Here is an 18,346-nt window from a genome sequence, read left to right as displayed (position 1 = left end):
AAACAGAGGGAAGGAGCAGCGTGGGAGAACCGGGCTCACGATGGCTCGTCTCCAGAGCCCCAGAGGCTGCTCCGAAGCGCAGTGGTTTCTCCCGGGGACGGCCTACCTGTGCTGGGGGGCATCCCGTTCTTCTCTTGGAGCAGGGGTGCCGAAGGGCCTCCGGGGTAGGGTGGAGGCGGGTCACTGGACATCTTCCCTTCTGTTCCCGGCCTGGCAGAACAATTCACAGCCAAAGGGTTAGGGGCGGTCGGAAGGTGGGCGCCCGTTTGGCCGGGGCAAGGCTGGGACAGGCCACAGGCCTGGATTCAAATCAATTCAATCGTATTTATTAAGTGCTTACTGCGTGCACGGCACTGTGCTAAGCGATTGGGAGACCACAATAAAATAACAAACACACATTCCCGCTCCGCAATGAGCTTAGAGTCTAGGCGCGGGGAAACAGACATTAATATGAATATGAATACACAAATGACAGAGATGTCCATTTTAGACTGTGAGCCCACTGTTGGGTCGGGACTGTCTCTATATGTTGCCGACTTGTACTTCCCAAGCGCTCAGTGCAGTGCTCTGCACACAGTAAGCGCTCAATAAATACGATTGATTGATTGATTGATGTGCATAAGTTCTGTGGGGCTGGGAGGGGGGAAGAACAAAGGGAACGAGTCCTGGCGACGCAGAAGGGAGTGGGAGAAGAGGAAAGTGGGGGCTTTGTCGGGGAAGATCTCTTGGAGGAGATGTGCTTTCATTAAGGCTTTGAAGACGGGGGAGAGTAATTGTCTGCCGGATTTGAGGAGAGAGGGTGTTCCAAGCCAGAGGCAGGACGTGGGCGAGGGATTGGTGGTCAGAGAGGAGAGGTCGAGGCACAGTGAGAAGGCTGGCATTAGAGGAGCCAAGTGCGCGGGCTGGCTTGTGGTAGGAGAGGAGTGAGGTGAGATAGGAGGGGGCGAGGTGATGGACTACTTCAATCAATCGTATTTATTGAGCGCTTACTGTGTGCAGAGCACTGTACTAAGCGCTTGGGAAGTACAAGTTGGCAACATAGAGAGACGGTCCCTACCCAACAGTGGGCTCACAGTCTAGAAGGGGGAGACAGAGAACAAAACCAAACATACTAACGAAATAAATAGAATAGATAGGTACAAGTAAAATAGAGTAATAAATATGTACAAACATATATACATATATACAGCCAACGGTGAGGAGTTTCTGTTTGATGCAGAGGTGGATGAACACCCACTGGAGTTTTTTGAGGAGTGGGGTGACATGCGACATGAGAGACATGACATGACACGAGAGAAGCAGCGTGGCTCAGTGGAAAGAGCCCGGGCTTTGGAGTCAGAGGTCATGGGTTCAAGCCCCGGCTCCATCAATTGTCAGCTGGGTGACTCTGGGCAAGTCACTTCACTTCTCTGCGCCTCAGTGACCTCACCTGTAAAATGGGGATGAAGACTGCGAGCCCCCTGTGGGACAACCTGGTCACCTGGTAACCTCCCCAGTGCTTAGAACGGTGCTTTGCACATAATAAGCGCTTAATAAATGCCATCATTATTATTATTATTATTATTATTATGTCCTGAATGTTTTTGTAGAAAAATGATCCGGGCAGCAGAGTGAAGTATGGACTAGAGTGGGGAGAGACAGGAGGCTGGTTATCAGCAAAGAGGCTGGTGGATCATCATCATCATCAATCGTATTTATTGAGCGCTTACTATGTGCAGAGCACTGGACTAAGCACTTGGGAAGTACAGATTGGCAACATATAGAGACAGTCCCTACCCAACAGTGGGCTCACAGTCTAAAAGGGGGAGACAGAGAACAAAACCAAACATACGAACAAAATAAAATAGAATAGATATGTACAAGTAAAATAGAGTAATAAATATGTACAAAAATATATACATATATACAGCTGCTGTGGGGAAGGGAAGGAGGTAGGATGAGGGGGATGGAGAGGGGGAGAGGAAGGAAGGGGCTCAGTCTGGGAAGGCCTCCTGGAGGAGGTGAGCTCTCAGCAGGGCCTTGAAGGGGATCTCGGACTGAGGAGGATTCATCGAAGCATCCCGGGACCACCCATCTGCCGGGCCGCCAATCTGTCCCGGCCGAGAAGCCTCGGCCAAACGGGGCTCAACGGCCCCTCCAACTTGTGAACCGGACGGGTCCTGATCTGGGCAGGACCCACTGCCTGTTTCCTTTTCTGCCCCCGCTCTGGTCTATGGCCCCAGGCGAGGGGATGATTGACCCCCGTCATCCTTGGCCTTCTTTTTTGCTTGCTTCCGCCAAGCCCACAAGCCCAGACCGAGCCCACTAGCCTAGGGCGGAGGGGGGTAGGGGAGGGGTCAACACTGGGGTGACACCCTCCCCTCAATCAATCAGATCCCCGCCAATCAACAGTACTTTCTGAACGCCTACTGTGTGGCGAGCACTGAGAAGCAGCGTGGCTCATTGGGAAGAGCCCGGGCTTTGGAGTCAGAGGTCAGGGGTTCAAATCCCGGCTCTGCCGATGGTCAGCTGTGTGACTTTGGGCCAGTCACTTCACTTCTCTGGGCCTCAGTGACCTCATCGGTAAAATGGGGATGAAGACTGTGAGCCCCTGTGGGACAACCTGATCACCCTGTAACCTCCCCAGTGCTTAAAACAGTGCTTTGCACATAGTAAGTGCTTTACAAATTCCATCATCATCATCACTGCACTAAGTGGTTGGAAGAGTGCAATAGAGGCAGAACACACACCTCTGCCCAAAAGGAGTTTCTACTATAACAGAGGAGATTATGAACCCTTGCCTAGCAAGTTTCTCTCTCTTGAGTCCGGAGGCCCAGCTTGGGGATTTGGGGTGAGGGGCTGCAGGGGTGGGCAGCTCTGGGGGAGGAAAGCACCATGGAGCTTCAATCAATCAATCAATCAATCGTATTTATTGAGTGCTTACTGTGTGCAGAGCACTGTACTAAGCGCTTGGGAAGTAGAAGTTGGCAACATTAAAGACGGTCCCTACCCAACAGTGGGCTCACAGTCTAGAAAGGGGAGACAGAGAACAAAACAAAACATATTAACAAAATAAAATAAATAGAATAGATATGTACAAGTAAAATAAATAAATAAATAGACTAATAAATCCGTACAAACATATATACAGGTGCTGTGGGGAAGGGAAGGAGGTAAGGCAGGGGGTGGGGGGTGGCCCCACTCCAGCCCAATCGACGAGCTCAGGATCGGCCTGGCCACAGCCTGGACCCCAAGTCACCCCGAGCCCCGAAACACCCTCCCTCTTCATATCAATCAATCAATCAATCGTATTTATTAAGCGCTTACTGTGTGCAGAGCACTGTACTAAGCGCTTGGGAAGTACAACTAAGCACTTGGGAAGTACATATCTGACAGAAGATCACTCTCCCCGCCTTCAAAGCCTTATTCAAAAAGCACATCTCCCCAAGAGGCCTTCACTAACTAAGCCTTCCTTTCCTCTTCTCCCACTCCCTTCTGTGTCACCCTTGCACCGGGATTTGCTCCCTTTATTCATCCCTCCCTCGGCCCCACGTCACTTCCGTCCATATCTGGAATTTATTTATTTATATTAATATCTCTCTCTCCCCTCCGGACTGTAAGCTCCTTTGTGGGCAGGAAATGTGTCTACCAACTCTGTTATATTAATCATCAACATCAATCGTATTTATTGAGCGCTTACTGTGTACACAGCACTGTACTACGCGCTTGGGAAGTACAAGTTGGCAACATATAGAGACAGTCCCTACCCAACAGTGGGCTCACAGTCTAAAAGGGGGAGACAGAGAACAAAACCAAACATACTAACAAAATAAAATAGAATAGATATGTACAAGTAAAATAAATAAATAAATAAATAGAGTAATAAATATGTACAAACATATATACATATATACAGGTGCTGTGGGGAAGGGAAAGAGGTAAGATGGGGGGGATGGAGAGGGGGAAGAGGGGGAGAGGAAGGAAGGGGCTCAGTCTGGGAAGGCCTCCTAATAATAGTTATTATAATTATTAATAGTAATTATAATATAATTATAATTATTTATAATTATTAATGATTCATAATAATGATTACGGTACTTGTTAAGGGCTTACTATGTGCCAAGCACTGTTGTAAGCATTGGGATAGACACAAGTAGTCAGGTTGGACACAGTCCCTGTCCCACATGGGGCTCAACCTCTTGATCCCCATTTTACAAATGAGGTAACTGAGGCCCAGAGAAGTGAAGTGACTTGCCCGAGGTCACATAGGAGACATCTGGCAGATCCAGGAAAAGAGCCCAGTTCCTTCTGATTCCCAAGCCTGTGCTCTAGCCATTCTATCTGTATCTATCTGTAATTCTAGACTGTGAGCCCACTTTTGGGTAGGGACCATCTCTATATGTTGCCAACTTGTACTTCCCAAGTGCTTAGCACAGTGCTCTGCACACAGTAAGCGCTTAATACGATTGAATGAATGAGTAATTTACCTATCTATCTACTTATTTATATTGATGTCCGTCTCCCCCTCTAGACTGTAAACTGTGAGCAGGAGTGTGTCTGTTGTTGTACGCTCCCAAGTGCTCAGTACAGTGCTTTGCACAATCAATCAATCAATCAATCCATCGTATTTACTGAGCGCTTACTGTGTGCAGAGCACCGTACTAAGCACTTGGGAAGTACAAGTTGGCGACATACAGAGACGGTCCCTATCCAACAGTGGGCTCACAGTCTAGAAGTGCACAGAGTGCACACAGTAAGCACTCAATCAATCAATCAATCCATCATATTTATTGAGCGCTTACTATGTGCAGAGCACTGTACTAAGCGCTTGGGAAGTACAAATTGGCAACATAAATACCATTGAATGAATGAATGAAAGACAAGCTACCTCTCTGTATTGTTATACTGTACTCTCCCAAGCGTTCAGTATGCTGCACGTGATAAATGCGATGGATACCTGATAAATGCGATGGATTGAGCCCTTGGCCCAGCCGGGCCACCCTCTCCTCCGGGGTCCGCCGACCTTTACCTTGGGGCCGCCAGTGTCGGGGGGATTCCTGGGGTCCTCTCTCCGAGCAGCGGGTCAGTTGATGGGGCGTTGAAATCTTCCCTCTCGGGCAGGGCTGTGGGAGGGAAAAGGGAGGCCGATAAAGTGGAGAACGGGGCAGGCAGGAGGACCAAAAGGCCTTTCAACCCTCAGACTGCCCACACTGGGGCCTTTGTCTCCCCTTCCCCCCCCCGGACCCCCTCCCTCCCAGAAAGCCAAACGATTGGCCAAAACTGGCTGGAACGGGTTTCCGGCACTTCATCCCCGGAGGCTTGGGGGCGGGCGGACTCTCACAGCGGGCCCTAGGCAGGCTGAAATCCATCCTGAGGGAGAAGGAGAAACTTCGGCATCAATAAACGCCAACGTCACACGTTGGAAACAGCAGGGCGACGCTCCTGCCGGGGATGAGAAGCAGTGTGGCCTAATGCATAGAGGTCAGGTGGTCATGGGTTCAAATCCCAGCTCTGCCACTTGTCTGCCGTGTGACCTCCGGCAAGTCACTCCGCTGCTCTGTGCCTCAGTTCCCTCATCTGTAAAATGGGGGTGAAGACTCTCACCTCCTCCAGGAGGCCTTCCCAGACTGAGCCCCTTCTTTCCTCTCCCCCTCGTCCCCCTCTCCATCCCCCCATCTTACTTCCTTCCCTTCCCCACAGCACCTGTATATATGTATATATGGTTGTACACATTTATTACTCTATTTATTTATTTATTTATTTATTTTACTTGTACATTTCTATCCTACTTATTTTATTTTGTTGGTATGTTTGGTTCTGTTCTCTGTCTCCCCCTTTTAGACTGTGAGCCCACTGTTGGGTAGGGACTGTCTCTATGTGATGCCAATTTGTACTTCCCAAGCGCTTAGTACAGTGCTCTGCACATAATAAGCGCTCAATAAATACGATTGATTGATTGATTGACTGCAAGCCCCATAAGGGACAGGGCCTGTGTCCAACCTGATTAGCTTGTATCTACCCCAGCGCTCAGAACAGTGCTTGACACATAGTAAGCACTTAAATACATTATTATGGTTATTATAATTCCAACTCCGCCACTTGGCCGCTGGGTGACGTTGGGCAAGTCGCTTCACTTCTCTGTGCCTCAGTTTCCTCATCTGTATAATGGGAATTAAACCCTACTCCCTACTCCTTAGACTGTAAACCCCACGTGGGACAGGGACTGAGTCCAACCTAATTATCTTGTATCTACCCCAGCACTTAGTATAGAGCCTGGCACATAGTAAATACTTAACAAGTACTCTTAAAAAAAAATTAAAAATACCAAACCAGGATGGATGAGATGAGAGGAGCATGGGATCCATCCCACTATCATCACTGTTTCACCCAGATCATCTTTGTCGGGAGACCCGAAGACAGGCCGGGCTCCCTTGAGGCATTTTTATGGGATTTTCCCCTACGGAAAGATTTTCACCTGAAAGCGGAAGGGAGGACACCTCGGGCAGCCTGCCAATATGGACGGAGAAAAGGGTCCAGAGGCAGAAGTGAACTAGTCAGAAATGACTTCTAAATAGGTGACACAGATCCACAAGAGCAGCGTGGCTCAGTGGAAAGAGCCCGGGCTTGGGAGTCAGAGGTCTTGGGTTCGAATCCCAGTTCTGCCACAGGTCTGCTGTGTGAATTTGGGCAAGTCACTTCACTTCTCTGAGCCTCAGTTCCCTCATCTGTAAAATGGGGATTACGACTGTGAGTCCCACTTGGGACAACCTGATCACCTTGAATCCCCCCCCAGCGCTGAGAACAGTGCTTTGCACATAGTAAGCGCTTAACGAATGCCATCATTATTAAGCGCTTAGCTTAAGTGCTCTGCACACGGTAAGCGCTCAATAAATACGATTGAATGAATTGGTCTCAAAGTTTCAACGTAGAAGTTAAAATCCCTACCTGATCTGCATCTCCCACAGCTTCTCACATGTCATAGGTGATCAGTATGGGCCAGCAGATGCCAAACCCAACCGGGATTCCTCAAAAGAAGGGGAAGGAGGGAGGGAGGAGCAATGGGCTTGGCACAGGACCCTCGCCTCTAGGCAGGAACCTGGGGGCTGCAAGGACAATTTATTTCTGCAAGAACCGGGCACCTCCAACGGTCCTGGAAGATGCCAATCAGGGGGCAGCAGGACGACCCCGACCAACTCCATCCCCGTCACTCTCCCCTGCCAGGCCGAGAGGAGCCGGCGCAGAGGGCTGCGGGCCAGGGATGGGGCTCTGCTACCTCTCTGGGGCGAGAGCCCCCATTCGTGTCTGGGTCAAGAGTGAGAGGAGGAGGAGGAGAGAGCATGCACAAAATAATATTAATAATAATAATAATAATAATAATGGTATTTGTTAAGCACTTACTATGTGCAAAGCACTGTTCTAAGCTGCTGAAGGGCTACAAAGCGATCAAGTTGTCCCACGTGGGGCTCACAATCTTAATCCCCATTTTACAGATGAGGGAACTGAGGCCCTGAGAAGTGACTTGCCCAAAGTCACACAGCTGACAGTTGGCGGGGCCGGGATTTGAACCCACGACCTCTGACTCCAAAGCCCGGGCTCTTTCCACTGAGCCACGCTGCTCAGCTGCAGCTGGTCTGGCTGGGGAGGAAGGGAGAGAGGGAAGATGCGCAGGAAACGAAGGAGGCAGAGAGTGGAGGGAGAAGAACAGAAGTCACTCTTTTCCATCCCCGGGGACGCACCTCCTTTGGGGCTCGCAGGGCTCTCTTGGAACGGACCTGCGGATCCAGGGATGTGCCTCTGGAAGCGCTTAGAACAGTGCTCTGCACATAGTAAGCGCTTAACAAATGCCATCATTATTATTATTATTATTATTGTTATCTTCCTAGGCTCTGTGCCCTTGTGCTCCCCAAAACTTCGGCCCGGCCCCTACCCTCCAACCCCAAACTGCCCTTCTTGGCCCAGGGCTGCCCTGGGCATGACACCTGTGTCTAGCAGGGCCAGTGGGTGGGCATAGGATGCACGGGCCCCCCGGTTGCCAGCCACCTGATCTGGAATGGCAGGAGGGTGGGATTGTGATGGAGCGGATATGGAATGTAGAGCCTTCCCACATCCCCGTGCCCCTCAGTCCCCTGCCCAGAGCTAGTTCTTCTAGGAGCTTATATTGTACTCTCCCAAGTGATAATCAATCAATCAATCGTATTTATTGAGCACTTACTGTGTGCAGAGCACTGTACTAAGCACTTGGGAACTACAAGTTGGCAACATAGAGACAGTCCCTACCCAACAGTGGGCTCACAGCCTAGAATATAATAATAATAATGTTGGTATTTGTTAAGCGCTTACTATGTGCCAAGCACTGTTCTAAGCGCTGGGGTAGATACAAGATAATCAGATTGTCCCACGTGGGGCTCGCAGTCTTCACCCCCATTTTCCAGATGAGGGAACTGAGGCCCAGAGAAGTGAAGTGACTTGCCCAAGGTCACACAGCTGACAAGTGGCGGAGCCGGGATTTGAACCCATGACCTCTGACTCCAAAGCCCGCCTCAGTGGAAAGAGCATGGGCTTTGGAGTCAGAGGTCAAAGGTTCAAATCCCAGCTCTGCCAACTGTCAGCTGTGTGACTTCGGGCAAGTCACTTACCTTCTCTGGGCCTCAGTTCCCTCATCTGTAAAATGGGGATTAAAACTGTAAGCCCCCACCGTGGGAGAACCTGATCACCTTGTAACCTCCCCAGCGCTTAGAACAGCGCTTTGCACATAGTAAGCGCTTTACAAATACCAATATTAATTAATTAATTTCCACTGAGCCACGCAATAAATACAACTGAAGGAATGAACGAAGGGATGAGCTGCTGGAGGGGTTGGCCTGCTGATTATCCATCCATTCATTCATTCAATTGTATTTATTGAGTGCTCATTGTGTGCACAGCACTGGACTAAGCGCTTGGGAAGTCCAAGTCGGCAACATATAGAGACGGTCCCTACCCAACAGCGGGCTCACAGTCTAGAAGGGGTCCAGCCGGCCCAGTCTTCCCAGCCATCCTCTCTCTCCCAAACTGGGAGCGACCGCGGACGGAGGGGCAAACGGCCGTCAGCCAGTTGTATCTGTTGAGGCGCTTGCTGTGTGCAGAGCCCTGTACTACGTACTTGGGAGAGTACAATAGAATATAATAGATACATTCCCTGCCCACAGTGAGCTCACAGTCTACAGTTAGAGAGGACAGACGTTGGTAAAAAGAAATAAAACTGGAGATAGGTACAGAAGTGCTGTGGGGCTGGGGGATCAATCAATCAATCAATCGTATTTATTGAGCGCTTACTGTGTGCAGAGCACTGTACTAAGCGCTTGGGAAGTACAAGTTGGCAACATATAGAGACAGTCCTTACCCAACAGTGGGCTCATAGTCTAAAAGGGGGAGACAGAGAACAAAACCAAACACACTAACAAAATAAAATAAACAGAATAGATAAGTACAAGTAAAATAAATAGAGTAATAAATATGTACAAACATATATACATATATACAGGTGCTGTGGGGAAGGGAAGGAGGTAAGATGGGGGATGGAGAGGGGGACGAGGGGGAGAGGAAGGAAGGGGCTCAGTGTGGGAAGGCCTCCTGGAGGAGGTGAGCTCTCAGCAGGGCCTTGAAGGGAGGAAGAGAGCTAGCTTGGCGGATGGGCAGAGGGAGGGCATTCCAGGCCCGGGGGAGGACGTGGGCCGGGGGTCGACGGCGGGACAGGCGAGAATGAGGCACGGTGAGGAGGTGAGTGGCAGAGGAGCGGAGGGTGCGGGCTGGGCTGGAGAAGGAGAGAAGGGAGGTGAGGTAGGAGGGGGCCAGGGGATGGACAGCCTTGAAGCCCAGGGTGAGGAGTTTCTGCCTGATGATGAATAAAGGAAGCAAGTCAGGGTGACATGGAAGGGAGTGTGAGTCTTCTACACTGTGAGCCCGCTGTTGGGTAGGGACCGTCTCTATATGTTGCCAACTTGTAGTTCCCAAGCGCTTAGTACAGGGCTCTGCACACAGTAAGAGCTCAATAAATACGCATGAATGAATGAATGAATGAGATGAGGAAAGGGGGAGCTTAGGGAAGGCCTCTTGGAGGAGATGTGCCTTCAGTAAGGCTTTGAAGGTGGGGGGAAGTAACTGTCTGTCTGATATGAAAAGGAAGGGTGGGCTCCGCTACATAAACCCACCTCGTACCCCCAAGGCAGTCCTATACCAGAACATAGCCCGGCTCCAGCGACACTCTCTAGCCCCTTCCCCAGAAAGACCCTCCTCCTGGAGCCCCACTGTTTCCAGAGCCCGGGCCTGGGAATTGGAAAGTCCTGGGTTCTAATCCTGGCTCTGCTACTTGTCTGCTGTGTGACCCTGGGCAAGCCACTTCACTTCTCTGGGTCTCGGTCCCCTCATCTGTAAAAGGGGGACTAAGACTGTGAGTGCTATGTGGGACAGGGACTGTGTCCAACTTTGTATCTACCTAGCACATACTACAGTGCCTGGCACATAGTAAGTGCTTAAATACCATTGGGAAAAAAAAAAAACCCTCTACTGTAGCCTCTCCTCCCATATCCATTCATTCAATCATTAGAGAATTCATTCATTAGAGAAGCAGTGTGGCTCAGTGGAAAGAGCCCGGGCTTTGGAGTCAGAGGTCAATCAATCAATCGTATTTATTGAGCGCTTACTGTGTGCAGGGCACTGTACTAAGCGCTTGAAGAGGTCATGGGTTCTAATCCCGGCTCCGCCAATTGTCAGCTGTGTGACTTTGGGCAAGTCACTTCACTTCTCTGGGCCTCAGTTACCTCATCGGTAAATTGGGGATTAAGACTGTGATCCCCCCGTGGGACAACCTGATCACCTTGTAACCTCCCCAGCGCTTAGAACAGTGCTTTGCATGTAGTGGGTGCTTAATAAATGCCATTATTATTATTATTATTATTATTATTCAGTCGTATTTATTGGGCATTTACCGTGTTCAGAGCACTGTACTAGGCACTTGGGAGAGTACAGTACAATAAACAGACGCGTTCTCTGCCCACAATGAGTTTACAGACCCTTGCTCTGCTCAGGATGAGCCCCCCGCCCTGGGGAGCTGGAGGCCCCCAGTCACTTTCTGCTCACCCCAAACCAAGAGACATGCCCGCCAACCCCACAGAATTACTCTCCCTCCCCTCCCGCCCCCTTCCCCGCCCCAGCCGCTGCCCCCACCAGCGGCCCACCTCCCCCCGTCCCAGCCTCTCGCCTGCCGTTCTGTCTCTCCATCTGGTCCTTCAGATTGGAGGGAACAGCATGGATGAGAGGAAACCAAAAGCCTCCACATTATTTACAAAAATAACCTGTTTCTGGGGCTTGGTTCTAAAGGCGGAAGGCTCCGGAAGAAAATGATAAGGGAGGGAGATGGAAGAAGAAAGAGGCACGAGGAGAGAGAAAACAGGAGGCTCCGCAAAGTCTTCATTATTATTATCAATCAATCGTATTTATTGAGCGCTTACTATGTGCAGAGCACTGTACTAAGCGCTTGGGAAGTACAAATTGGCAACATATAGAGACAGTCCCTACCCAACAGTGGGCTCACAGTCTAAAAGGGGGAGACAGAGAACAAAACCAAACATACTAACAAAATAAAATAAATAGAATAGATATGTACAAGCAAAATCATCATCATCATCAATCGTATTTATTGAGTGCTTACTATGTGCAGAGCACTGTACTAAGCGCTTGGGAAGTACAAATTGGCAACATATACAGTCCCTACCCAACAGTGGGCTCACAGTCTAAAAGGGGGAGACAGAGAACAAAACCAAACATACTAACAAAATAAAATAAATAGAATAGATATGTACAAGCAAAATAAATAAATAAATAAATAGAGCAATAAATATGTACAAACATATATACATATATACAGGTGCTGTGGGGAAGGGAAGGAGGTAAGATGGGGGGGATGGAGATGGGGACGAGGGGGAGAGGCAGTGCCTGGCACATAATAATAATAATAATTACAGTATTTGTTAAGCTCTTACTAGTGCCTGGCACATAGTAAGAGCTTAGCAAATACTGTAATTATGATTATTCTTTCCTGGGACACCTCAACCCTGAAACCCCAATCTTTCCCTCCTTGGGGTTGGCGTCCCTTGGGATATACTCCTTCCTGAACCTGGACACCTCTTCTTCCCCCCTCCAAGAGCTTAGTACAGCGCTCTGCACACAGTAAGCGCTCAATAAATACGACTGAATGAACTCGGGACTTTTGTAAACTCGTCCTCTAGTCTGTAAACTAATCAATCGATCCAGCTATCCATCGTATTGATTGAGCACTTGAGCTATGCCATATAGGGCTGCCCACAATGGAAAGGTCTAAGCCGGAGGCCTCAGGCCAAATCGACTCACCTGTGCTGGGCAGCAGCGGCACAAGAAAGAGTCAGAGGTGGATGTTTAATGACAACGGCAGAGACTCAAGTTTTTACTGCGTGGAAAAAGGCAAGAAGGGTAAACCGTTTCCATGTCTTTACCATGAAAACTCTAAGGATACCCCTACCAGAATGACTTTATGAAAGAAGACAGGACGTTCTGGAGAGGGTGCGTCCACAGAGTCGCTATGGGTCAGCAATGACTTGGCGGCATTTGAAGAAGACTGTGTGCAGAGCACTGTACTCAGCGCTCGGAAGAGTACAACAATACTAATAATTATAGTATTTGTTATGCGCTTACTACGTGCCAAACACTGTTCTAAGCACTGGGGTAGATACAGGGTAATCAGGTTGTCCCACGTAGGGCTCACACTTTTAACCCCCACTTTACAGATGAGGGAACTGAGGCACAGAGAACTTAAGTGGCTTACCCAAGGCCACACAGCAGCCCTCGGGTACTGTTGTCCAACTGTACCAACTGCTTGGAATAGTAATAATAATAATGATGGTATTTGTTAAGCGCTTACTATGTGCAAAGCACTGTTCTAAGCGCCGGGGGATGCAAGGTGATGAGATTGTCCCACGTGGGGGTCACAGTTTTAATCCCCATTTTCCAGATGAGGTAACTGAGGCACAGAGAAGTTAAGTGGCTTGCCCAAGGTCACCCAGCTGACAAGTGGTGGAGCCGGGATTCAAACCTATGACCTCTGACTCCCAAACGTGGGCTCTTTCCACTGAGCCACACAACGGTACAATATAATAATAGACACATTCCCTGCCCACAACAAATTCACAGCGTTAGTACAGTTCCTGGAACATAGTAAGCACTTAACAAATACCATTAAAAAAACGACGACAAAAAAGGCCCATCACAGCCACCACTGTCCCAACCCAATGGCCCAGGCTCAGCTGGTTTGTCCAGGCTGAGCACCGTAGTTAGCTCGGCTGCTCCTCGGAGCAGTGGCGGAGACCAGCAGGAGAGCTCATGCCCTCTTCTCTTTGTCTTCCTTCTCTTTTCATTCCCTTTCTTCTCCCGCTTCTTCCTCTCCTCCTCCCTCCCTCCAGTCTCCTTTCGTGCCACCCCCTCAACACTCCACCCTGTCCGCCCTGGCACCCGGCTGAAGAGCCGGCCCTCCCCTTACTTCACAAAGATGATGAGAGGCCACTGATGCCCAAATGTTTTGGAAAGTCAAACTGCTAGAGACGCTCAAGGAAAGACGATTACACCATGAAACCCTTAACTGCTCACTGTCCCTCCCCGAAATGGAACATTTGACTTCTGAAGCAATATCCCACTTTATCTGCCAGGGCCAACTGTCAACCAATCTTGCCGGCTGTAAGTGCCTCAGAGCTCCCGGGCGGGTAGCGAGGGAGGGAGAGAATGGTGCCTTTGAGGGGGCAGTGCTCACTGGATAGGAGCCTGAAGAAATCTGGTGGCCAAACACATCAAAAAGAAAACTCACGCCTGATAATTGTTGGTGTGGCAGAGGGGACGCGGCACAAGGCTCCCACGGCCTTATCAAACCTGCCTGGGTTAAAAAGAATGTAAGTTCCCTGCTGCTAATCAGTGTGCTTTTTGCTGAGAAGCAGGATAGCCTAGTGGAAAGAGCACAGGCTTGGAAGTCAGAGGGTTTACCCTCTAATTCCAGTTCCACCACGTGCCTGTTGTGCCACATGTCTACTGTGTGACCCTGGGCAAGTCATTTAACTTCTCTGCGCCTCGATTTCCTCACCTGTAAATTGGGGATTAAATCCTGTCTCTCCTATTGAGAAGCAGTGTGGCTCAGTGGAAAGAGCCCGGGCTTGGGAGGCAGAGGTCACGGGTTCTAATCCCGGCTCTGCCATTTGTCAGCTGTGTGACTTTGGGCAAGTCACTTCACTTCTCTCAGTGCCTCAGTTCCCTCAACTGTAAAATGGGGATTAAGACTGTGAGCCCCACGTGGGACAACCTGATGACCCTGTATCCCCTCCAGCGCTTAACGGTAAGCGCTTAACAAATACCATCATCATCTTTAGACTGCAAGCCCTGTGTTCAATTTATTTATTAATTCATTTGTTCACTCATATTTCTTGAGCGCTTGAGCATTGAGCCCAAGGTCACACAGCAGACACGTGGTGGAGCCAGGATTAGAACGCAAGTCCTTCCAACTCCCAGGCCCCTGGTTCTAACCACTAGGACACACTGCTTCATCTAAGCAGCGCCCAGGACCCCCAGATCCCTGTACTAAGCACTTCAGAGAGTACAATGTAACAATAAACAGACACAGTCCCTGTCCACAGTGAGTTTACAGTCTAGATGGGGAGACAGACATTAATATAAATTACAGATATGTACAAGTGGGACAGGGACTGCACCCAACACAACTATCTTCTATCTGCCCCAGTGCTTAGTACAGTGCTTGGCACACAGTAAGCACCTAACTTTCCCAAGCGTTTGGTACAGTGCTTTGCCCTCAGCATGTGCTCAATAAAAACCACAGATTGACGGATTGGATTTCTGCCCGGCGCTGGAATCCAGACTTTACTCCTGGGGCCCAGGCTGCATTGTGGGGCCGTAACAAACGGCCCACAGTCCAATGCCACCTGGACAAACTGCAACCCCCTTGCCCCCGGGACAAGGGATGCCAATTCACTGGGATGGCAACCAATCGTAGACATGAAAAGCTCATCCACTGGGCCATGCTACTTCGTCTAAGCAGCGTCCAGGGCCCCCAGGGTCGACCCACACCCCTCATTCTTTTTAACTCAGGGCAAATAGGATGAGGTACGGGAAAGGAATAAGCCACAGGGAAGCCAACCGGGGCGGGGCAGAATGGAAGTGGATCTTACCTTCCGCCCTGATATACCACCCCTCCCCTTCTGCACCTTCGCCCTCACTAAAGTCTTCCACCTATAATAATAATAATGATGGTATTTGTTAAGCGCTTACTATGGGCCAAGCACTGTTCTAAGCGCTGGGCTAGTCACAAGGTAATCAGGGTGTCCCACGTGGGGCTCACAGTCTTAATCCCCATTTTCCAGATGAGGTAACTGAGGCACAGGGAAGTGAAGTGACTTGCCCAATGTCACCCAGCTGACAAGTGGCGGAGCCAAGATTAGAACCCATGACCTCTGACTCCCAAGCCCGGGCTCTTTCCACTGAGACACACTGCTTCTCTAATTAAGAGAAGTGTTGTCCACTGTCCTACCCACCCTCTCCTCCAAGGTCTTGCTTCGCCTTCCCCCTTTGACCTCAAAACCTACATGCCAACGCACCCCAAAATAATGAAATAAAAAATTCATGAGGCCGCTGAACATTCTGGGCTGTCAGTCCCGGCCCGGGTTCCTGGTATATATGTTTGTAAATATTTATTACTCTACTTATTTTACTTGTACATATTTACTATTCATTTTATTTTGTTAATACGTTTTGTTTTGTTGTCTGTCTCCCCCTTCTAGACTGTGAGCCTGCTGTTGGGTAGGGACCATCTCTAAATGTTGCCAACTTGTACTTCCCAAGCGCTTAGTACAGTGCTCTGCACACAGTAAGCGCTCAATAAATACGATTGAATGAATGAATGAATGAATGGTCAGGCTGTTCCATCTGAATGGTCCTAGCCCCAAACCGCTGGCTTCTGGAGGGCTGGGGAAGGGTCCCGAAGTGGGTGGGTCCCGTCCGGCCTGGCCCATGCCCCCAGGATGCCCGCTGCCACCCGACGGCACGGACCTTAGATTTCCGTTGGGGGTTGCCGTTCTGATCTGAGGGATGAAAGGGGGAAATTCCGTGGAGTGAATTTCCATTTTGGACATTTTCCCTGAAGAGCTGTCCACGTTGGATGACGTGTGGTTTGGTTTTCCAGCTATCTGGCTTTCTGCAAATCTGTTTCCCTGAGAACCAAATGTGCATCTGGGTGGGAGGGCTTTGGGGAGATGGCAGATGTCACCCGGCCGGCTGGGCCGGGCTGGGCTGGCGTGGCCACAGTTGTTTGTTTGGCTGAGGCCGACGATAAGAATACCCGAGAGGAATCTCTAACAAGGGCAAAGTTTTTCCCACCATCCCCCTGGAGGGAGGGGGTGTGGGAGGGAAAGGCGGGAGAGCTGAGGGGGAGAGGAGAGGGGGAGGAAGGGGCAGCTGAGGAGGGGGCAGGGCTGTTCTCTGGAAGGACTCCAAGTTGTGCGTCCCCAGAGAACCAGCTCTTAAGCCGTGTGTGTGCCTGAGTGTGTGCGGGCGTGCGTGCGCACCCATGGGAGTGCAGGATTTTGAAACACCAGAGAAGCAGAAGGGTCAGCAGGCTGCTCTCTGCCTGGTCAAACGCCAAGTCTGATGCCCACGTCACCACTGGCGGCGGTGGACGGGGATGGGTCTGGCAGCACAGTTGGGAACGGGGCACTGGGTCACCCGACCGGTCTCAGCTGTCTCAAACTGGGTGCCTTCTTGTAGAGGGGGAGGGGGCAGGGGTGGCTGGACCAGAACCCACTGGGCAGAGGGGGCTGGGCTGCCTCGGGAGCGGAGGCTGGGTGGGGGTGGGCAGTGCCAAGCTAAGCTGGCTAGACCAGGGCCTGAAGGGCTGTGGGGGCTGGGCTGCTCTGGGAGCAGAGATGGGGGAGAGGGTGGTTGGCACTGAGCTGAGCTGGCTGGGCCAGGGCCCGCAGGGCAGCGGGGGTTGTTGCCCCGGGAGAAGACTCGGTCCCTCTGTGGCATCAGCCCCTGCCCGAGGCGAGGACGCAGGCCCGGCATCATGTGCCAGGCAATCAGGAGGGCAGCGGCGGCAACAGCAGCGTCATTGGCTCCTGTAGTTAAGGAGAACTGTGGTCTAGGACAAAGAGTACAGGCCTGGCAATCACAGGGCCTGGGTACTAATCTCAGTTCTGCCACTTCGCAAGTCGCTTCACTTCGCTGTGCCTCAGTTTCCTCATTTGCAAGAGATTAAATACCTGCTTTCTCTCTCTCCCCTTTCAACTGTGAGAGCCGTGTGGAATGGGGAACCGCGTCTGGACTGATTATCTTATTCATTCAATCGTATTTATTGAGCTCTTGCAGTGAGCAGAGCACTGTACTAACAGCTTGGAGAGTACAATTCAGCAATAGAGAGAGACAATCCCTACCCACACCAGGCTCACAGTCGAGAAGCGGGGGACAGACATCAAAACAAGTAAACAGGCATCAATATGAATAAATAGAATTACATATATATACACAGCAAATCAAGTAAACAGGCTATAATATAAATATGTTTATAAATATGTACACATATACACAAGTGCTGTGGGGCGGGGAGGGGGGTAGAGCAAAGGGAGGGAGTTGGGGCGATGGGGGAAGGGGAGGACGGGGAGCTGAGGAAAAGGGGGCCTTAGTCTGGGAAGGCCTCTTGGAGGAGGTGAACTTTCAGTACGGTTTTGAAGGGGGAATTGTGGCTGTTTGGCGGATTTGGGGAGGGAGGATGTTCCAGGTCAGAGGTAGGACATAGGCCAGGGGTCAACGGCGGGACAGGTGAGAACAAGGCACAGTGAGGAGGTTAGCGGCAGAGGAGCGGAGGGTGCGGGCTGGGCTGGAGAAGGAGAGAAGGGAGGTGAGGTAAGAAGGGGCAAGGTGATGGAGAGCTTTGAAGCCAATAGTGAGGAGTTTTTGCTTGATATGGGGGTTGATAGGCAACCACTGGAGATTTTTGAGGTGGGCGGTGACATTTCTGTAGAAAGATAATCCGGGCAGCAGAGTGAAGTATAGACTGAAGAGGAGAGAGACAGAAGGTTGGGAGATCAGAAAGGATGCTGATGCAGTAATCCGGTCGGGATAGGATGAGTGATTGTACTAATATAGTAGCGGTTTGGATGGAGAGGATAGGGCGGACATTGGCGAGGTTGTGAAGGTGAGACCGGCAGGCATTGGTGATGGACTGGATATGTGGGGTGATGAGAGGGCGGAGTCAAGGATGACACTAAGGCTGCGGCTTGTGAGACGGGAAGGATGGTTGTGTCGTCCC

The 18,346-nt window shown here is 50.4% G+C and overlaps 1 protein-coding gene across 4 annotated transcripts in view; it reads right to left on the bottom strand.

Moving 5' to 3' along the window:
* Nucleotides 1–18,346, bottom strand: part of CDIP1 (cell death inducing p53 target 1) — a 53,090-nt gene that overhangs the window by 13,300 nt on the left and 21,444 nt on the right. For 2 of the 4 annotated variants that reach the window (XR_005455327.1, XR_005455326.1), the window contains exons 1-3: nucleotides 6,925–7,001; nucleotides 5,009–5,102; nucleotides 107–210 (exon numbers count right to left, since the gene is read on the bottom strand). Coding sequence is in view for 2 of the 4 variants with exons in the window: in XM_038762332.1 (XP_038618260.1) it covers nucleotides 107–191 (85 nt within the window). In the remaining 2 variants the exon portion in view is untranslated. Of the gene's footprint in view, nucleotides 1–106; nucleotides 211–4,936; nucleotides 5,103–6,924; nucleotides 7,002–18,346 lie in introns of those variants that run through there. The other 2 variants (XM_038762332.1, XM_038762330.1) reach the window with 2 other exon arrangements.

The sequence above is a fragment of the Tachyglossus aculeatus genome, chromosome 21 (assembly GCF_015852505.1).
Source record: "Tachyglossus aculeatus isolate mTacAcu1 chromosome 21, mTacAcu1.pri, whole genome shotgun sequence".
In the NCBI taxonomy this organism is placed as follows: Eukaryota; Metazoa; Chordata; class Mammalia; order Monotremata; family Tachyglossidae; genus Tachyglossus; species Tachyglossus aculeatus.
This window is presented reverse-complemented; position numbering and strand designations above follow the sequence as displayed.